General features: G+C 43.3%; 1 protein-coding gene across 1 annotated transcript in view; it reads right to left on the reverse strand.

Moving 5' to 3' along the window:
• Positions 1–22,995, reverse strand: part of vwa5b1 (von Willebrand factor A domain containing 5B1) — a 163,656-nt gene that overhangs the window by 120,579 nt on the left and 20,082 nt on the right. The window contains exons 2-3 of the mRNA XM_063033000.1: positions 9,128–9,313; positions 2,217–2,372 (exon numbers count right to left, since the gene is read on the reverse strand). Coding sequence (XP_062889070.1) covers positions 2,217–2,372; positions 9,128–9,266 — 295 coding nt within the window. The 5' untranslated portion in view covers positions 9,267–9,313. The remainder of the gene's footprint in view (positions 1–2,216; positions 2,373–9,127; positions 9,314–22,995) is intronic.

Here is a 22,995-nt window from a genome sequence, read left to right on the forward strand (position 1 = left end):
ATGGTAGTGATGAGAAGAGGGCACATCCTGGGTGTTGGGGGGTCCTTTCTGAGGCAGCACCTTTTGAAGGTGTCTTCGATGCTGGGGAGGCTAGTTCCCGTGATGGATCTGGCTGAGTTTGCAACTTTCTGCAGCTCTTTACAATCCTGTGTCGTGGTTCCCTCCATATCAGAAGGTGACGCAACCAATCAAGATGCCCTCCATGGTATATCTGTAGAAATCTGTAAGAGTCTTTGGTGTCATACCGTTGTCTCAGACTTCTGATGAAATATACCATTGAGCAGGAGGTACAGAAACTCCACGTCCTTTAACACTGCCTGATGAGACTTCCTACACATGGAGTCCCAGAGGAAACCCACAAGAGAAACCTAATCTGAGTTTGTGGGACAGAAAGAAAACATTGCTTCAATGTTAATGTTGGATGAGACTGGTTAAATGTTACCTTCTTTGCAGCTTAACAATTTATGTCTGCTGGTATTTTTATATCACTTATAGCTGTAACTGTTCAGTATAAACACAAGAGATTCTGCAGATGCTGGAAATCCAGAGCAACGCACACAAGATGGTGGAGGAACTCAGCAGGTCAGGCAGCATCTATGGAAATGATGTTTCAGGCCGAGACCCTTCATCAGAACTGGAAAGGAAGGGGGAAGATGCCAGAATAAAAAGGTGGGGAGGGAGGGGTTGGAGGATGACTGGAAAGTGATAGGTGAAGCCAGGTGGGTGGGAAAGGCAAAGTGCTGGAGAAGAAGGAATCTGATAGGAGAGGAGAGTGGACCCTGGGAGAGAGGGAAGGAGGAGGGGCACCAGAGGGAGGTGATAGGCAGGTGAGAAAAGGTAAGAAGGTCAGAGTGTGGAATAGAAGAAGATAGAAGGAGAGATCAATACACATACCATCAGGTAGGAGGCTACCCAGACAGAATGTAGGGTGTTGCTTCGCCACCCTGAAGGAGGCGTCATCGTGGCACAAGAGGAGCCCATGTTTGAATGGGAATGGGAATGGGAATTAAAATGTTGGGCCACTGGGAAGTTCTCCTTTTGCCAGATGGCGAAGGTGCTCAGTGAAGTGGTCCCCAAATTTACGACGGTTCTCACCGTTGTATATCAGGAGCACCAGACACAATGGACGACCCCCGCAGATTCACAGGGGAAGTGTTGCCTCACCTGAAAGGACTGTTTAGGGCCTTGAATGGAGGTGAGAGAGGAGGTGAATGGGCAGGTGAAGCACTTTGAGCTGTTTAGTATGTCCCCTAGTAGTCACAGTATGTATATGCAGTTGTTCAATGTGTCCCCTAGTGGTCACTGTATGTAAATGCAGTTGTTCAATGTATCCCCTAGTGGTCACAATATGTAAATGCAGTTGTTCAATGTGTCCCCTAGTGGTCACAGTATGTAAATGTAGTTGTTCAATGTGTCCCCTAGTGGTTACAGTATGTAAATGCAGTTGATCAATGTCTCCCTAGTGGTCATAGTATGTAAATGCAGTTGATCAATGTGTCCCTAGTGGTCACAGTATGTAAATGCAGTTGATCAATGTGTCCCTAGTGGTCACAGTATGTAAATGCAGTTGATCAATGTGTCCCTAGTGGTCATAGTATGTAAATGCAGTTGATCAATGTGTCCCTAGTGGTCACAGTATGTAAATGCAGTTGATCAATGTGTCCCTAGTGGTCATAGTATGTAAATGCAGTTGATCAATGTGTCCCTAGTGGTCACAGTATGTAAATGCAGTTGATCAATGTGTCCCTAGTGGTCATAGTATGTAAATGCAGTTGATCAATGTGTCCCTAGTGGTCACAGTATGTAAATGCAGTTGATCAATGTGTCCCTAGTGGTCACAGTATGTAAATGCAGTTGATCAATGTGTCCCTAGTGGTCACAGTACTTTGCAAGTTCTGGAAGTGTCTCTGCTGCTGCATTATTTCAATAGTGGCTATCTGATTGGTTAACTATGAATTTGAATGGAATGTTTCTTTTCTATGGGTATAAAAAGTGCTGACCACATGGCTCTGCAATCTCCTTTTGCTTCGTCTCTCCCTCCGACTACTAGTATCTGCTCCTGTTACTGTCCATTTCCAATTCTCTTTGTTCTATCAACATTTAATAAAACAATTGTGAAACAAGTTTTGTGCCTCTTCCCTGGCTTCTGAAAGAACCTTAAAAATATAAGAATCCAAATTTATGTAATACAAATCTTTAAGGAGTTTTACCATTGCCATTCTGGAAGGTTCCAGATGAAATATTACTGCAGTCAAAATAACAGTCATCTAATTTAACTTTGTCTTTTATTTGCAATGTTACAATGCGTCCAGAAACCGTTGCCTCGAATCCGACCACTGTAGTGAACTCATCCACGGGATAGATGAAAAGTCCTGCAGGGAAACAGAATTGATAAACTCAAAGAACCAACAAACATCACAAGTTTTTCACCAAAGCACACAGAGAGGCAATATAATAATAATAAGCACAGGAGAGTCCGCAGATGCTGGAAATCTTGAGCAACACACACAAAGTTCTGGAGGAACTCAGCAAGTCGGGCAGCATCTCTGGAGGAACATGAACAACTGAATATCGATTCCTCTAATTTCCGGTAATTTCTATCACCCTCTTTCCTTCTCTCTTTTTCCATTCCCCATTCTGGTTCCCAACACAACCTTTCCCTTCTCCTTACCACCCTCTGGATCTACCCTGCCCCCTTTTCCTTTCTCCCATGGTCCACTATTGTATCCAGTCAGATTCCTTCTTCTTCAGCCCTTTAAATCTGCCACAAATCACCTCTCAGCTTCTTACTTCACCTCCCTTTCCCCCTCACCTGGTCCCATCTATCACCAGCCAGCCTGTCCTCCCACCCTTCCCCCCAGCTCCTTATTCTGGCTTCTTCCCTCTTCCTTTCCGGTCCTGGTGAAGGGTCTTGACCTGAAAGATCGACTGTTTATGTCTCTCTTTAGAAGCTGCCTGACCTGCTGAGTTCCTCCAGTGTTTTGCATAATAACATGGTCCTCCAGGTTCGGGGGTTCAGCTCAGAGCTAACAAAACTGCTATGGAAATGACAAAGAAGAATCCTTCTACGTCTGAGTGGGGCAATATTCCTGAGTCTCCACCCGGACCTTGCATGAGTGACAGAAGGGAAAACCAGGAGGAAGTTACTGACTGATGAAGGAAGCCCTGAACACTGCCAGAGATGCAGGACCTTCATTGCTGCCCGAAACGCCAGCGGCGAAACGGGCAGAAAGTAAGTAATCATAGTAACAATCAGTCCTGAATTCTCTCCTCTTTCTGCATTGATTCCATTTGATTAAGGAACACGTACATCCAATCAAACAGTTAGCTTGGACAGATGATTCAAATAAGAGGAAAGGAAACATATTGACATTGTGGGTGACATGGTAGTGTAGTGGTTAGCGTAATTACTTTACAGCCCCAGTGATCACCGGTTGGAGTTCAATTCCCACGGCTGTCAGTGAGGAATTTTTTACGCTCTCCCCGTGACCGCATGGGTTTCTTCCGGGTGCTCCGGTTTCCTCCCACATTCCAAAGACGTGCGGGTTAGCGTTATTGAGTTGTGGGCATGCTATTTTGGGGCTGGAACTGTGGCGACACTTGTGGGCTGTTTCCAGCATCATTGGAATGTGTTTCTCGTAAATGTTTCACTATGTTTCGATGTTTCAACGTACATGTGACAAACAAAACTAATCTTTAAAGATTTTGTCAGGATATTCCATCCGGATTTCTTCTTTGTAGTACGTTTGTCAATAGAGGACTTTTAATTTTTAAATGGCTGAGCAGAAACACAATGTGGACGTGGGGTGGCTCAGCCTGTGGAGAACAGGCAGGAGAACAGAGTAGAGGTGAGATTAGACCAGCTTTGGGTTTATCGAAAGTGGAAAAGACCAGAGAGGTCAGATGACCCCCTCTTTCTCAATGATATGAGGTTAAAAAAGCTTCCCCTGTAATGCATAAACACAAGAGATTCTGCAGGTGAGACTAGAACTAGAGGTCAGAGGTTTCAGGTAAAAGTTGAGATGTTTAAGGAGAAAACTTCTTCACTCAGAGGGTGGTGAGAGTGCAGAACGAACTGCCAGAGGAAGTAATGGCTGTGGGCTCGCGCGTGACGTTTGAGAAGTTTGGTCAAGAGAGGTGTGGAGTGCTATGGTCCACGATCAGGTAGATGGGACTTGGCAGTAGATCAGGTAGGCATGGACTAGATGGACTGAATAGCCTGTTTCTGTACTGTGGTGCTCTATGACTCTGTGCATTGTTGAACTATACTATAGAGAAGAAGGAATTCACATTGACTTCTCCCTTTAATGACCTCAGCACATTCCAAAACACCTCACAACTCAGCAAGTATCTTTTTGAAAGGAGTCATAATTTTTCCGGCTCAACTGCCAGTCTGAGCACTGCGAAAGGTGGAAGGCAGGATTATCTGTTTTGCTGACGTTGTCTGGTAGTGGATTGCTGAATCTGGAATTCGCTCCCTTGTCCTCTCCCCTCTCAAGCTCTCACTCCTCCTTGAAGCAGCTCTTTGACCAAGGTTTCTTGGGGAGTTTCTCTGCCATCTCCTCGCGGGACCCTGTGTTGGTAATCCATCTTTGCAACTTTATTATTGCTCTGTAAGCGCAAATTATTGTTGGTGTTGCCCTAAAATAAACTTGAAGAAGGAAGTTCACCTGCTAATGAATTAATTAAGATGCTGGAGCATACATTTGTTGAATTTAATGCAGAGGTTTTATAAATGGACAATTGCTGTGAAGTTGCCTTCGTAGGACATCAGCCTATTTATCCCTAGTAACTATATCGGTTAGCGCGATGCTATTACAGCTCTGAACATTGAAGGTCAGAGTTCAATCTGGCATCACCTGTAAGGAGTTCATATGTCTACCCCATGGAATGCATGGGTTTTTCCCATATGCTCCGGTTTCCTCCCACAGTCCAAAGATGTGCCAGGTAGACTAATTGGTCATTGTCAATTATCCCATGATTAGGTTAGGATAAAATCATGGTTGTCTAGGTTGCTGGGTGGTGTGGTTCAAAGAGCTGGAAGGGCCTATTGCATGCTGTATCTCTAAGTAAAATTAAGAAAAATAATAATTACGCAGAAATATTATCAGTGTATGTTGTATGATATATGCATTCACAGTCCCATGACCACGATTGTTCTTTGGCAAATTTTTCTACAGAAATGTTTTGCCATTGCCTTCTTCTGGACTGTGTTTTTACAAGATGGGCGACCCCAGCCATTATCAATACTCTTCAGAGATTGTCTGTCTGGCATTAATGGTTGCAAAACCAGGACTTGTGATGTGCACCAGCTGCTCATACGACCATCCACCACCAGCTCCCATGGCTACACCCTGATCGGGGGCTAGCAGGTGATACACATTGCTCAAGGGTGACCTGCTGACCAGCAGGGTGAAGTAGCACCTTACACCTCCTTTGGTATCTCCACCCCATCACCTGGCAGAAATATCATGAGGCATTTAACACAAAACAAAAGGCTCTTGACTTGATCAAGAGGAAGGGAACCTTCCCCTGGAGACGAAGGTGAAGCAAGGCTGCTGTGGCATTATGGGGCATTGACCAGACTGCATCTGGAGTACTGAGAGCCATTTTGGGTCCCTTTTCTAAGAAAGAAGTTGCTGGCATAGGAGAGGGTTCAGAGGAGGTTTCCGAGAATGATTCCAGAAATGAAAGGGTTAATGTATGAGGAGTGCTTGATAGTTCTGGGGCTGTACTTGCTGGAGTTTAGAAGTATGGGGGGGGATCTCACTGAAACCTATGGAATATTGAAAGGCCAAAATAGAGTGAACATGGAGAGGATGTAGTCAGTGAGTCTGGGACCAGAGAGCATATCCTCGGAATGCAAGGACATCCCTTAAGAACAGAGATGAGGAGGAATTTAGCCAGAGGGTGGTGAATCTGTGGAATTCATTGCCACAGATGACTGTGGAGACCAAGTCATTGGGTAGATCTAAAGCAGAGGGAGATAGGTTCTTGATTAGTCGGGGCATCAAAGGTTACGGGGAGAAGGCAGGAAAATGGGTTGAGAGGGATAATAGAGTGGTCGTGATGGAATGGCGGAGCAGACTCAATGGACCAAATGGTCTATGTCTTATGGAGATTTATTTACATGCTGGAGTATGCAGTAGTGATGATGAAAGGACGGTGGTGCTGGTTGGGTGCGGAGGGGGAGTAGGAAGAAATGAAACACCCAAACCGTCTCCCAATTGTTCGCAAAATAATTAACTCTACTGCCCACTGGTGAGTGGCAAACAGCTTCACCTTACATCTGGCAATGGATCTCAACTGGGGTCGCATGATGGTGTAGCAGTTAGCGCAATGCTTTACCACACCAATGATCACCAATCAGTGTTCAATTCCCACCACCGTCTGCAAGGAGTGGGTACATTCTCCCAGTGACCATGTGGGTTTCTTCCGGGTGCTCTGATTTCCTCCCACATCCCAAAGACGTACGGGTTAGTAAAGGTTAGTATGTTGTGGACAGCCTGTGTTGGTGCCGGAAGCATGGCCATACTTGTGGGCTGCCCCCAGCACATCCTTGGATTGCACTTGTCATTGACGCCAAACCATAGACACCGTAGAAAAACTACAGCACAGAAACAGGCCTTTTGGCCCTTCTTGGCTGTGCTGAACCATTTTCTGCCTAGTCCCACTGACCTGCACACAGACCATATCCCTCCATACACCTCCCATCCATGTATCTGTCCAATTTATTCTTATATGTTAAAAAAGAACCCACATTTACCACCTCGTCTGGCAGCTCATTCCATACTCCCACCACTCTCTGTGTGAAGAAGCCCCCCCTAATGTTCCCTTTAAACTTTTCCCCCCTCACCCTTAACCCATGTCCTCTGGTTTTTTTTCTCCCCTTGCCTCAGTGGAAAAAGCCTGCTTGCATTCACACTATCTATACCCATCATAATTTTATATACCTCTACCAAATCTCCCCTCATTCTTCTACGCTCCAGGGAATAAAGTCCTAACTTTTTCAACCTTTCTCTGGAACTGAGTTTCTCAAGTCCCGGCAACATCCTTGTAAACCTTCTCTGCACTCTTTCAACCTTATTTATATCCTTCCTGTAATTTGGTGAGCAAAACTGAACACAATACTCCAGATTCGGCCTCACCAATGCCTCATACAACCTCATCATAACATTCCAGCTCTTATACTCAATACTTTGATTAATAAAGGTCAATGTACCAAAAGCTCTCTTTACGACCCTATCTACCTGTGACGCCACTTTTACGGAATTTTGTATCTGTATTCCCAGATCCCTCTGTTCTACTGCACTCCTCAGTGCCTTACCATTAAACCTGTATGTTCTACCTTGGTTTGTCCTTCCAACATGCAATACCTCACACTTGTCTGTATTAAACTCCATCTGCCATTTTTCAGCCCATTTTCCCAGCTGGTCCAAGTCCCTCTGCAGGCTCTGAAAACATTCCTCACTGTCTACTACACCTCCGATCTTTGTATCATCAGCAAATTTGCTGATCCAATTTACCACATTATCATCCAGATCATTGATATAGATGACAAATAACAATGGACCCAGCACTGATCCCTGTGGCACACCACTAGTCACAGGCCTCCACTCTGAGAAGCAATTCTCTACTACCACTCTTTGGCTTCTTCCATTGAGCCAATGTCTGATCCAATTTACCACCTCTCCATGTATACCTAGCGAATGAATTTTCCTAACTAACCTCCCATGCGGGACCTTGTCAAAGGCCTTACTGAAGTCCATGTAGACAATATCCACTGCCTTCCCTTCATCCACTTTCCTGGTAACCTCCTCGAAAAACCCCCATAGATTGGTCAAACATGACCTACCACGCACAAAGCCATGTTGACTCTCCCTAATAAGTCCCAGTGTATCCAAATGCTTGTAGATTCTGTCTCTTAGTACTCCCTCCAATAACTTACCTACTACCGATGTTAAACTTACAGGCCTATAATTTCCCAGATTACTTTTCGATTCTTTTTTAAACAACGGAACAACATGAGCCACTCTCCAATCCTCCGGCACCTCACCTGTAGACAGTGACATTTTAAATATTTCTGCCAGGGCCCCCGCAATTTCAACACTAGTCTCCTTCAGGTCCGAGGGAACACCCTGTCAGGTCCCGGGGATTTATCCACTTTAATTTTCCTCAAGACAGCAAGCACCTCCTCCTTTTCAATCTGTACAGTTTCCATGATCTCACTGCTTGTTTCCCTTAATTCCATAGACTTCATGCCAGTTTCCTTAGTAAATACAGACGCAAAAAACCTATTTAAGATCTCCCCCATTTCCTTTGGTTCCGCACATAGTCGACCACTCTGATCTTCAAGAGGACCAATTTTATCCCCTACAATCCTTTCGCTCTTAATATATCTGTAAAAGCTCTTTGGATTATCCTTCACTTTGACTGCCAAGGCAACCTCATGTCTTCTTTTAGCCCTCCTGATTTCTTTCTTAAGTATTTTCTTGCACTTCTTATACTCCTCAAGCACCTTATTTACTCCCTGCTTCCTATACATGTCATACAACTCCCTCTTCTTCTTTATCAGAGTTGCAATATTCCTTGAGAACCAAGGTTCCTTATTCCTATTCACTTTGCCTTTAATCCTGACAGGAACATACAAACTCTGCACTCTCAAAATTTCTCCTTTGAAGGCTTCCCACCTACCGATCACATCTTTGCCAGAGAACAACCTGTCCAAATCCAAGCTTTTTAGATCCTTTCTCATTTCTTCAAATTTGGCCTTCTTCCAGTTCAGAACCTCAACCCTAGGACCAGATCTATCCTTGTCCATGATCAAGTTGAAACTAATAGTGTTATGATCACTGGAACCAAAGTGCTCCCCTACACAGACTTCTGTCACTTGTCCTAACTCGTTTCCTAACAGGAGATCCAATATTACATCCCCTCTAGTTGGTCCTTCTATATATTGATTTAGAAAACTTTCCTGAACACATTTTACAAACTCTAAACCATCAGACCCCTAACAGTAAACGGCGCTGTTTGCTGTATATTTCGGTGTACATCTGACAAATAAAGCTAAAGTTTATCTTTTAATCTTTATCTTTGTAAACGTAAGTCTCTGAGAGTGAAAGCGAACCTTCGACTGGGTGATCCTCCATGTTGGTGTAGGTTAATGAGGCACACATCCCGAGGGTGTAGCCAGTCATACAAGACGAGACTTCAGATGAACTGAGCAGGAGATTCTGGCCGTTCTCCGGGTTGATAAGACCTGGCATCTTGTTGCAGAAACGTTCCTCCCAGCGAGGCCCAAAGTGACGATAGTCTGGTTGAGAGAAGGGGAAAAAAGTGAAAAGCCAGACGCCCTTCAGCAGTGAGATGGCACATTCGCTACCACACCCTCTCCCCTCTCCAGCTGAGAGATGCCTGCTTTGACCTTCACACAAAATATCAGAGTGTACGGCATTATTTCAAGTAGCGTACCTGAGTTCAATTCCCAACGCTGGCTGAACGAGCTTGCTCATTCTCCCCGTGACTGCGTGTGTTTCCTCTGGGTGCTCCAGTTTCCTCCCACATTCTAAATGAAACATTTATGGGCTTGCAGGTTAATACAAGGGGCATAACTTTAAGGTGTTTGGAGGGATGTTTTTTACACAAGAGGATGGTAGGAAGGCGTGTGGTGTGTTGACCTTCGTTAGTCAGGGGGTTGAGTTCACAAAGGGATGTTGCAGCTCTATAAAACCCTGGTTACACCACACCAGGAGTATTGTGCTCAGTTCTGGTCACCTCATTATAAGAAGGACGTGGAAGCTTTAGAGAGGGTGCAGAGTAGATTGACCAGGATGCTGCCTGAACTGGAGGGTATGTCTTATGAAGACAGTGTGTGCAAAGTAAAGCTTTTCTCGTTGGAGCAGTGGAGGATGAGAGGTAACTTGATAGATGTGTACAAGATGATATGAGGCATAGGTAGAGTGGAGTCAGAGACTTTTTCCCAGCGCTGAAATGGTTAATACAAGGGAGCATAATTTTAAAGTGAGACCACACCTGGAGTATTGTGTACAGTTTTGGTCTCCAAATTTGAGGAAGGACATTCTAGCTATGGAGGGAGTGCAGCGTAGGTTCACAAGGTTAATTCCCAGGATGGCGGGACTGTCATATGTTGAAAGATTGGAGCGACTGGGCTTGTATACTCTGGAATTTAGAAGGATGAGAGGGGATCTGAATGAAACATATAAGATTACTAAGGGATTGGACACGATAGAGGCAGGAAACACGTTCCCGATGCTGGGGGAGTCCAGAACCAGAGGCCACAGTTTAAGAATAAGGGGTAGACAATTTAGAACGGAGTTAAGAAAAACTTTTTCACACAGAGGGTTGTGGATCTGTGGAATGCTCTGCCTCAGAAGGCAGTGGAGGCCAATTCTCTGGATTCTTTCAAAAAAGAGTTAGATAGAGCTCTTAAAGATAGCGGAGTGAAGGGATATGGGGAGAAGGCAGGAAAAGGGTACTGATTGTGGATGATCAGCCATGATCACAGTGAATGGTGGTGCTGGCTCGAAGGGCTGAATGGCCTACTCCTGCACCTATTGTCTATTGTCTATAAAGTGAATGGAGGGAAGTATAGGGGAGGTCCAAAATAAGTTTCTTTTTTACAGAGTGTAGTGGAACAACCTGCCAGGAGTGATAGTAGAGGCAAAATCATTAGGGACATATAACAAGACACACGGATGATAGAAAAATAGAATATTCTGTGGAAGGGAAGGGTGGGATTGATTTTAGAGTAGATTAAAAAGTTGGTACAACATTATTGGTTGAACAGCCTGTACTGATCTGTGCTCTCGGCTCCATGTTAATTAGTTAATTAGTTAATTAGTCACATGGGTGTAATTGGGCAGCCTGGGTCATTGAGCTGGAAGGGCCTGGTACTGTGGTGTATCTCTAAATTAAATAAATGGAAGAGTGAGTGAGTGAATATATAAATAAACAGACAGATAAGTAAATAAATGGATAGACAGGCACACAGATAGATAACAGCCCATATCAAAGGTGGTGATGAATCGGCGTATCGGAAGGAGATTGAAAACCTGGCTGAGCGTTGTCATGACAACAACTCTCACTGAGTGTCAGCAAAGCCAAGAAACTGCTTATTGACTTCAGGAGGAGGAAACCACGGGTCGACGAGCCAGTCCTCATTGGAGGATCAGAGGCAGAAAGGGTTAGGAACTTTAAATTCCTCGGTGTTATTATTTCAGCCCAGCACTTCAGTGCAATGATGAAGAAAGGACGGCAGTGACTCTATTTCGAAGTTTGTAGAGATTTGGCACAACATACAAAACTTGAACAAACTTCTATGGAATGTATGGTGGAGAGTATATGAACTGGCTGAATCACCACTTGGTATGGAAACTGCAGGTGTTGGGACCTGAAGCGAAAACAATCTGCTGAAGGAACTCAGGAGGTCGAGCAGCATCTGTGGGGGGAAAAGAATGGTTGACATTTCAGGTCAAGACCAGTCTGAATCAGTCCCAGCCTGAAATGGCAACCATTCCTCTGCCCCCATAGGTGCTGCCTGACCCGCTGTGTTTTTCCAGTAATTCATTTTTGCTCACCTCCTGTCTCCTTTTGCAACAGTACAAGTATCAGCAATCTCCATTAAAGAACTACCCATCATCAGCGCAAGTCTACCCATCATCAAGGGAAGGTGTTGGAAAAGGGCCAGTTACATCATGAAGGATCCCACCCACCCTGCCCATGGACTGTTTCTCCCACTCCCATCAGGGAGGAGGCTATGTAGCATCCACACCAGGACCACCAGACTCAAAAACAGTTACTTTCCTCAAGCAGTGAGGCTGATCAACACCTCCACCCACTAACTCACCCCTCCACACCCCCAACCACCACTACTTTATCATTTCCTGTCAGAGTCACCTCAGGTACAGACACTCCTGTGCCCAGTGTCACTTTATGGAATCAATCTATGTATATAAACTATCTTATGTACTTATATTTATTGTGTTTTTTTATTATTATTGTGTTCTTTATTGTGTCTTTTGTGCTGCATCAGATTTGGAGTAACAATTACTTCATTCTCCTTTACACTTGTGTATTGGAAATGATATTAAAGAATTCTGAAGAAGTTTCTTTGTATGAGGCAGGATGAAGGGAAGATGATTCCCCAGGTGGAGGAAACAAGGGGTCAGAGGTCATGGTCTCAGACTATTGACTGAATGGTACAAGACTGGGGTGCGAAGAAATTCCCCCCCCCCCCGACCAGCTGAACCTTTAGAATTAGTTACTCCAGAGAAATATGGGGGAGAGGGTTTGGATTTATTTAAAACAGAGGTGGCTGGATTTAGACAATAAAACCATAAGACATAGGAGCAGAACTAGGCCATTCAGCCTATCAAGTCTGCTGTTCCATTTCATCATGGCTAATTTATTATCACTCTCAACCCCATTTTCCTGTCTTCTCCTTGCAACGATTGACACCCTTACTAATCAAGAGCCTGTTGACCTCCACCTTAAATAGACCCAGTGACTTGGCCTCCACAACCGTCTGTGGCAATGAATTCCACAGATTCACCGCCCTCTGGCTAAAGAAATCCCTCCTCATCTCTGTTCTAAATGGACGTCCCTCTATTCTGAGGCTGTGTCACCTGGTCCTAGACTCCCCCACTACAGAAAACATCTTCTCCACGTCCACTATATCTCGGCCTTTCAATATTCGATAGGCTTCAATGAGATTCCCACCTCATTCTTCTAAACTCCAGCAAGTATAGGACCAGAGCATCAACCTCTCCACATATATTAACCCTCTCATTTCAGGGATCATTCTCATGAACCTCCTCTGGACCCTCTCCAATGCCAGCACATCTTTTCTTAGATAAGGGGCCCAAATCTGCTCACAATACTCCAAGTGCAGTCTGACTAATGCCTTATAAAGCCTCAGCATCACACCCTTGCTTTTGTGTTCTAGTCCTCTCGAAGTGAATGCTGACATTTGCATTTGCCTTCCTTACTACCAACTCACCTGCACGTTAATCTTTTGGAAAACCTGCACAAGGACTCCCAAGTCCCGTTGCACCTGGATTTTGGGATATTAAGAGGTTTGTATAGGACTATTCTAGTGATGTTTAGTATTGTGGCTTTCTGGAGATTTACATAAGTATTGCTGTGTAGGCAATTGTTTAATGCTATTGTGTAGTGCCTTTGGGATGATACCAGTTATAGATATTAATATTGGGACAATGTATACCCTATTCATGTTCCAAATTCTTTCAATTTCCTCTTTTAATTCAACATATTTCTGGTGTTTTTCACTTATTGATTTCTGTATGTTATGTGGGTTTAGAATGGCTACATCGACTAAGTAAGTTGTTCTTGCTTGTTTACCTTGTAATATTATATCCAGACAGTTATTATGGATTGTCCTATTTGTAATAATGGATCAGTTGTAATATAATTTGTTGGACTCCATAGCTGGATCAGGGTTGTATTTATAGTCAGGTATGATTTATTTTATGAGTTTGTATCTTAAGCAAAATTTTGGAGAATGGCATTTGCCACTTGATTGTGCCTGTGTCAGTAATCAGATTGAGTTAAACTGCTGCAGGATCCTGTAATGTGTTGGATTGTTTTTGCTTTCTCTTGGCAGTTTCTGCATTTATCACCTTGAATTTCTTGGTCTTTTATTATGTATTTTTGTTATTTTTTTGTGTTAACCACCTGGTCCTGTATTGCTACAGGAACCCTTTTGTTTCTGGGAAGAAGTCTCCAACTCTGAGCCAGGCATTTGACGCCTCCTTGTTGACACATAGTTTACTCAGATCATTGGGATGTCTTCCATGGAGGGTCGTGCTCTTCCTTTTTCTTCTGTAGTGATAATTTCTTCACTCTTTTGGGTTGTGCTTTCATTTAAGTTTAGTGGTGTGTACCTTTTATCAGAATTGCATATGCTCGCCTGGAGTGCTGAATCCTATTTTCATTGATGAAGATATATCCTTAGAAGTTTTATCTGACTGTTGTGTAAATGTTTTATGTCTGTCATTCCTCCTCCTCCTTCTGTCCTAGTTAGTGTTAATCTAAGGACATTCAAATGTGCATAATGTTTTCTGAAATTTGTCATTTCAGTTCTTATTTTTCTTTGTAAATTTTCCAGATCGGTTTTGAACCAAGATATTATGCCAAAAGAATGTGTTAATATGGGTATTGCAAAAGTATATATTGCCTTTGTTATATTTTTACTGTTGAGCTCTGTTTGAATGATTTTCTTAAGCCTTTAAGTAAGTTCTGTGGAAAGTTTTCCACTTTATTGCACAATGATCTATTTTCTTTGCCTGTTGACATTCATATGAAATATGACTGTTTCATATTCATCCATCAGTTGTGTTGTATCCTGCCACCCTGGGGAACCTTTCCTTATGCTTAATGTTCTGCACTTATCTCGACCAAAGTTGATGCTTATATCTTTAGAAAGTAGTTATACTATTTGAATTAATTGCTTACTGATGAAGCATTGTATAATTTCAAATTATCTATGTATAGAAGGTGAGTCAAGGTTTAATTCATTTTATCGTCTTGGATGCCCAATTTTCATCCAATTCTGTAAATTAGAGAGCGGGTTTAAAGCTAAACAGAGCCGTAGTGGGCTTAGAGAGTCCCTGTGGAAAACGTTTTGGCTTCTTTTGAGAATGGAAGTTGTTCTTTTTTAGGTTGTTAATAGATAGGGTGATTATAGTACTCCAATGCTTCATCAGATGCTGTAGGAGTCTCACAATTCTTGAGAACTCTTTCACAATTATTGGTATTTTTCGCAGCTCAAGCTGATTATTATTATTTTGTATTTGCACAGCTTGCTTTCCTTTGCACATTGATTGTCAGTCTCTGTGTGTAGTTTTTCATTGATTCTATTGTATTTCTCTGTTTTACTGTGAATACCCGCAGGAAAATGAATCTCATGGTTGTATTTGGTAACATACATACTTTGATAATGAACTTACTTCGAACGTGGATGGGAGAGGGGAGAAGGGAGAATGCCTGGGGTGGGTGGGTGGGGTCTTTGATTGCGCTGGCTGCTTTACGGAGGCAGTGAGAAGTGTAGACTGAGTCCATGGAAGGGGACATGAGGATTGTAGAGGAACACAGAACTGAGGAGAAAGGTTATCTATGATCATCCAAGCAGTCTCAAAAGCAAATTCTATCCCTTATGTTGGAACATACATAGAATAGTACAACACTGGACAGGCCATTCGGCCCCACTATACTGTGTTGATCTTGATGCCAATTTATGCTAAATGTCCTCCTTGTGTGCATCATAGATTTTGCTCCCTTCATATTGCTGTGTCACTCCAAAAGCTCCCTCCCTCTGAATGTGAGGGAATAATTAGTAAGCACTGGGTGCTGGCTGTATGACTGAGTGCCTCCTGCTAACGTGGGTATTTACAAATGCTTGATATGAGTGGGCACCACATGAATCACAAACTGCTTACCCGCAAATAACCCCGATAAAAGTCTGTGAAATCAGAAATTGCTAAACCTGTATAAGACAGCCGCTGAGAGACCAAGGTTTCACTATGAAAGGTGGTTAAGACGGCATATGACATGCTTGCCTTTATTACTGAAGGGATTGAGTTCAAAAGTCAGAAAGATATGTTGCAGTTTTATAAAACTCCAGTTAAGCTGCATCTGGAGTATTCCATTATAGGAAGGATGTCGGGGCTTTGGAGAGGGTGCAGAAGAGATTTACCAGAATTAGAGGGCATGTGCTATAACAAGAGGTTGGACTAATGGGTTATTTTCTCTACAGTGGCAAAGGCTGAGGGGAGATCTGATAGAGGTTTATAAGACAGGTAGAGTAGACAGACAGTATCTTTCTCCTAGGGTTGAAATGTCTAGTACCAGAGGGCATGCATTTAAAGTGAAAGTGGGGTGAGTTAAAAGGAGCCGAGAGAGAGTTTTTTTTTAAAAACAGAGAGAGCAGTGGGTACGTCACGTCAATTAAACCTTGCAAACAGGAACGAAAGATCATGGGGACACAGGGGCCTTCCTCCCTGCGGAACCATTTCTGGGAATGAAGAGGAAAATATTCATCTTCTCACTGTATACTGAGATTCACACAGCATGTCCTTTGTTCAAAGTCCAAGTGTTGTTCAAGAAACAGCTTGATTTTTTTTATCCACCTTCACGCCGAGCGATGCCGTGTCGTTAGTAGCTGTGAATTGTGACTGGCAAGGAAGCAGACAGAGAAAAACATGACAATCGCTTTGCCACATCTTTCTCTCGGCAGCCAAGAGGCTAAGGGTGTCTTGACAGTTTGCATCTCTCGTGAAGTACTGCTGGCAGTTAATTAGAGACTGTGTTCAGACTAGCATTACCAGAAACTGTATTCAACCCTGAGTAGTTCTGGTTGCAACCAAGGATTGTGCTCCACTGAGAGGTGTGAATGGATTTAGCAAATCTTCTGAAACTATCAGGAATGAAAGGGTTAACACATGTGGAGCGTTTGATGGCTCCAGGCCTGTTTCGAAGAATGAGGGAGAATCTTCTTGAAGCCTATTGAGTATTGAACCTTGAAAGGATGAAAGGATGTGGAGAGGATGTTTCCGATAGAGGGAGAGTCTAGGACCAGAGGGCACAGCCTCAGACTAGAGGGACGTCCCTTTAGAACAGAGCTGAATCGGGTCTAATATCACTGGCATGTGTCATGAAATTTGTTGTTTTGTGGCAGAACTACAATGCAATGCTTAATAATAAAAATATTTTCATGATTTTAAATTACAGCAAGATATTAAATTAAGTAAGTAGAGTAAAAAGAGAAAGAAGTGGTGAGGTAATAATGTTCTTGTGCTTCTTTATCAAGGGGGTAGTGAACCTGTGGAATTCATTACCACAGACAGCTGTGGAGGCAAAGTCATTGGGCATATTTAAAGCAGAGGTTGATAGGTTCTTCATTGGAGTGTCAAAAGTTATGGGGAGAAGGCAGAAGAGTGGGGTTGATAGGAATAATAAATCAGCCATGATGGAATGGCGGGGAAGACTCGATGGGCTGAATGGACTAAATCTGTCCTTTTGTCTTATGGTCTATCCGGGACTATCCCCATGTCCTGAAATCCATCGTTCTCTGTTTTAGATAAACCCAAAGCTTAAGCATCTTAAACATCACCACTTGTTATTGCAACAGCTCTTCCAAGACCGCAAGAAACGGCAGAGAGTTGTGGACACTGTTCAGACCCAGCCTCCTCCCCCAATAACTGTACACACTTCCGACTGTACACGTCACACTCTATAGTAACGTTTCCGGAAGTGTTCTCACTTCCGATATAATTCACTGTGTGCTTCAATGTATGCGTGACAAATAAAATTAATCCTTAATCTAATCTGTTACAGAAAAGCAGCCACCAATCAAACACTCCACCTACCCCAGGCATTCACTCTTCTTCCTCCTTCCTCCTTCCATCAGGCAGAAGACACAAAAGTCTGAACGCACGTACTGCGAGTCTCCTATCCCGCTATTATCAGAATATTGAACAGCTCCCAGTACGATACGGTGAATTCTTGATCTCTCATGACCTTGCACATTATTGTCTGCCTGCACTGCACTTTCTCTGTAGTTGTTACACTTTATTCTGCACTCTATTATTGTTTTCCCTTGTTCAACCTCAATGTACCTACAGTACTGTGCAAAAGTCTTTGTCACATATATAGTAGTAGTAGTCATACTTTATTGATCCTGGGAGAAATTGGTTAAATCCCGGGGGAAATTGGTTAGTATATAGTATATAGCAAGGGTGCCTAAGGCTTTTGTCAACACGGAACAGAGAGCAAGTTTGAAAATCTGGCAGGAGAAATGGATGTTGGGAATGGCGAGGGTGGAGCAGAGAGGGTGTGGGACAGGTAGCAGAGCAGGAGCTCCAGGGGTAGGAGGTGGTGCAGATCCAAGGTCATTTAATTCTAAACAATGGTTTATTGGTCATTACAGAATGTCTCTCTGGTGCTTTCTGCTCCCTCCCCTCTTCCTTCCCATTTTTCCCAACCATAATTCCACACTCCCACAGGTCTTAAGGTGATAAGTCACCTGGACCAGATGGACTACATCCCAGAGTCCTGAGAGAGGTTGCTAAAGAGATAGCAGATGCATTGGTCATGATCTTTCAAGAATCACTTGATTCTGGCATGGCCCCAGAAGACTGGAAGATTGCAAATGTCACTCCACTCTTTGAGAAGGGAAGAAGGTAAAAGAAAGGAAATTATAGGCCAGTTAGCCTAACTTCAGTAGTTGAGAAAGTGTTGGTGTCTATTATTAAGGATGAGGATTCGGGGTACTTGGAGACTAATGATAAAATAAGTCAAAGCGTGGTTTCTATGAAGGGAAATCATGCCTGACAAATCTGTTAGAGTTCTTCAAGGAAGTAACAAGCAGGGTGGACAAGTGAGGGTCATTTACTTTGATTTTCAGAAGGCATTTGATAAGGTGCCACAAAGGAGGATGCTTAACAAGATAAAATCCTGTGGTGTTACAGGAAATATACTGGCATGGATAGTGGAATGGCTGACAGGCAGGAGGAAGTGAATGGGAATAAAGGGGCCTTTTCTGGTTGGCTGCCAGTGACTAGTGGTGTTCCTCAGGGGTCAGTATTGGGACTGCTACTTTTCACATTGTTTGTCAATGATTTAGATAATGGAACTGATGGCTTTGTGGCAAAGTTTGCGGATGATATGAAGATAGGTGGAGGGGTAGGTAGTGCTGAGGAAGCAATATGATTGCAGCAGGACTGCAAATTGGAAGAATGGGCAAAAAAGTGGCAGATGAATACTGTTGGGAAATGTATGATAATGCATTTTGGTAAAGGGAACAATAGTGCAGACTATTATCTAAATGGGGAGAAGATTCAAACTTCAGAGGTGCAGAGGGACTTGGGAGTCCTCGTGCAAGACTCCCAGAAGGTTAATTTACGGATTGAGTCTGTGGTAAAGAAGGCAAATGCAATGTTGGCATTTATTTCAAGGGGAATAGAATATAAAAGTAAGGAGATAATGCTGAGCCTTTATAAGACACTAGTCAGGCTGCACTTGGAGTATTGTCAATACTTTTGGGCCCTTATCTCAGAAAGGAAGTGTTGTCATTGGAGAGACTCCAGAGGATGTTCACGAGGATTATTCTGGGAATGAAAGGGTTAACATATGAGGAGCATTTGGCAGCTTTGGGACTGTACTCACTGGAATTTAAAAGAATGTGGGGGTATCTCTTTGAAACTCACCGAATGTTGAAAGGACTAGATAGGGTGGATGTGGAGAGGATGTTTCCTGTGATGGGGGTATCCAGAACTAGAGGGCACAGCCTCAGAATTGAGGAGCGGCCCTTTAGAACAGAGGTAAGGAGGAATTTCTTTGGCCAGAGGGTGTGGAATCTGTGGAATTCATTCCCACATTGCTATGGAGGCCAAGTCATTGGATATATTTAAAATGGAAATTTTAGGTCCTTGTTACGGCAGGGTGTGAAAGGCCAAAAAGCTGCAGAAAGTTGTAAACTTAGCTGGCACCATCACGGGCTCTAGCCTCCCCAACGGCAAGGCCTCGAAAGGTGATGCCTCAAAAAGGTGGCATCCATCATTGAGAACCCCCATCACCCAGGGCATGCCCGCATCTCATTGCCACCATCAGGGAGGAGGTACAGGAGCCTGAAGACACACACTCAATGATTCAGGAACAGCTTCTTCCCCTCTGCCATCAGATTTCTGAAAGAACAATGAACCCATGAACACTAACTAATTTTTTTTGCATTTTTTTTCTACCACTTATTGGATTTATTTTTATATATACTTCCTAATGCAATTTATAGTTTTTTTATTATTATGTTTACAATGTACAGCTGCTGCAAAACTACAAATTTCACAGCCGTGGTATTAACCCTGACCTGATTCTGATTCTCTGCACCTTATAGTCTATAAATAGTGAGATTATAAACACAAGAGGTCATGGAATGAAACGTCAATTGTTTATTCCTCTCCATAGATGCTGCTAAACGTGTTAAATGGTGAGATTATTCATATTTTTGCAAGATTTCTAGTCGCTGAAGAAGGAGGCAGTGTGCCAGCTATGAGTAGAATCGAGCTGGTGATATCCCAGGGAACACAGACCAGGAGTGAAGCTCTCCATCTGTCTCATGGAAAGGGTTTGCTTCCAACAGTTTTATAGGTTCTCTGCACAGACTGGGTGATAGATGCTGCATTAATAAAAATTCATAGATGCTGCATTAATAAAAATTCATAGATAAATCCCATTTTTATACCTCACATAGTGTTCTACAACTGCACACTACAAATTGATTTTAATAGGATTAACCATTAGGATTCATACTTGGTTGGACATTACATAGGACAGCAAGTTCAAGAGCCACACGGTAATGTTGCAGCTCTATAAAACTCTGGTTAGGCTACACATGAGGTATTGTGTTCAGTTCTGGTCACCTCATTACAGGAAGAATGTGGAAGCTTTAGAGAGAGTGCGGAGGAGATTTACCAGGATGCTGCCTGGATTAGAGAGCATGTCTTATGAGGATGAGTAGAGCGAGCTGGGGCTTTTCTCTTTGTAACAGAAGAGGATCAGAAGTGACCTGACAGAGATGCATAAAATGATGAGGCATTGATAGACTAGACAGCCAGAGACTTTTTCCCAGAATAGAAGTGGCTAATAGCAAGGGTCACGATTTTAAGGTCTTTGGAGGAAGGTATAAGTGGGAGGCAGGTTTTTTACACAGAGAGCGGTGGGAGTGTGGAACACACTGCCTGGGATGGTGGTAGAGGCAGATACATTAGGGACATTTAAGAGAGTCTTAGATAGGCACATGGATGATAGAAAAATAGTTCAATAGTTCCATTTAATATCAGAGAATATTTACAAATACAACCAGAAATTCTTGATCTTCCCAGACATCCATGAAAACAGAAGAGTACCCCAGAGAATGAGTGACAGAAAAAACATTAGAACCCTAAAGCCTCCCCTACTCCTCCGCCCATGGACAAGCAGCAGCAAAGCATCGACTTTCTCCCTCTGCCATTTACCTCAGCAAAAAGCATCAGCAGTATCCACTAACCCCCCCCCCCACAAGCAGGCAACAGCAAGGGCCGCAAGAAAGACCATGATCTGTAGTACAACAAGAACTAATCATTTGCACGACAATTCGACATGCCACAGGATCTCTCTCTCTCTAATAAAGGGACAGAGAAGTGTCACACAGCTAGAGGGGAGGCCAACAAGCCAATAAAAAACACTCACTGATTTACGATTAAAAGAATGAAGGGCTACGTAGTAGGGAAGGGTAGATTGATCTTGGAGCCTCGTACCCCATCCATTATTTATTTATATACACACATTCTTTCTCTTTCCCTCCTTTTTCTCCCTCTGTCCCTCTGACTATACCCCTTGCCCATCCTCTGGGTTTCCCCCCTCCCCCTTTTCCTTCTCCCTGGGCCTCCTGTCCCATGATCCTCTCTTATCCCCTTTGCCAATCACCTGTCCAGCTCTTGGCTCCATCCCTCCCCCTCCTGTCTTCTCCTATCATTTTGGATCTCCCCCTCCCCCTCCCCCTCCCACTTTCAAATCTCTCACTAACTCTTCCTTCAGTTAGTCCTGACGAAGGGTCTCGGCCCGAAACGTCAACTGTACCTCCTCCTAGAGATGCTGCCTGGCCTGCTGCATTCACCAGCAACTTTGATGTGTGAAGATTGATCTGTGCTGCTTCTAGAATCAGGAGGTGGAACTATGGAGACACAAGATGCTCGAATCTTGAGCAAAAATTAATCTGCTGGAGGAATTTGGTGTGTTCAGCAACATCTGTGGAGGGAAATGAGCAGTTGACAGTTTTGGTTCAGACTCAGTTTCTTTCTAGAGTAACACGCATAAAATGGAGACCCGTATCAGAATCAGGTTATCATCACTCACATATGTCATGAAATTTGCTTTTTTCTGTGGCAGCAGTACAGTGCAATACATAAAATTACTACAGTACTGTGAAAAAGTCTTAGGTTCCCTAGCCTAAGACCTTTGTACACGACTGTAGGTGATTATATAAGTATACAAGCAGGTAAGAAAGCTACTGGGAAAATAACAATCCTGCACCCTAATCCAACATCCAAAACGTCAACTGTCCATTTCCTTCCAGAGGCACAACTTGAATCATAGAATTCCTCCAGTGGTTCATCTTTCACCATGGGAAATATTATAATAGTGAGATTAGAGACAACAGAAGTCAAAAATATTTTGTAGGGAACTCTTATGTGCATTGACCTTAATGTTAGAGAGAGAATTAATCAAAAACTTGTAGAAAACCTAAAACAATAGTCAGGATGTCAGAAATCTGAGCCTTAGGTCCCACATGACCAGGTTCAGGAGTCATTACCCTTCAACTGTCAGGCTCCTGAACCCGTGTGGATAATTTCACTCACCTCAACACTGAACTGATTCCAGAACCCCAGGACTCACTTCCAATTACTCTACAACTCATGATCACAGTATGATTTACTTACTTACTAATATATCATCATCACCATTATTATTATTATTTTATTTGTACAGTTTCTCTTCTTTTGTACATTGTCAGTCTTTGTGTGTAGTTTTTCATTAATTCTATTGTGTTTCTTTGTTCTTCTGTGAATGCCCAGAAGGAAATTAATCTCATGGTATAATATATGGTGAAATATAAGTACCTTGATGGAATGAATATCGATTTCTCCTTCCGATAAACAAATTTCCTCCCTTCCTCTATTCCCCTCTCTGACCTTCTCACCTGCCTATCACCCCCTCCTCCTTCCCTTTCTCCTGTGGTCCACTCTACTCTCCAATCAGGTTCTTTTTTCTCCAGCCCTTGACCTTTCCCACCCACCTGGCTTTACCTATCACCTTCTGGCCTCTTTCCCCTCCCCTGCCTTTTAATTTGGCATCTTCCCCCGCCCCTCTTCCTTCTCAGTCTTGGGAGGAGGGTCTCGGGCCAAAATGTCAACTGTTTATTCT

This window comes from Mobula hypostoma, chromosome 25 (genome assembly GCF_963921235.1).
Source record: "Mobula hypostoma chromosome 25, sMobHyp1.1, whole genome shotgun sequence".
In the NCBI taxonomy this organism is placed as follows: Eukaryota; Metazoa; Chordata; class Chondrichthyes; order Myliobatiformes; family Myliobatidae; genus Mobula; species Mobula hypostoma.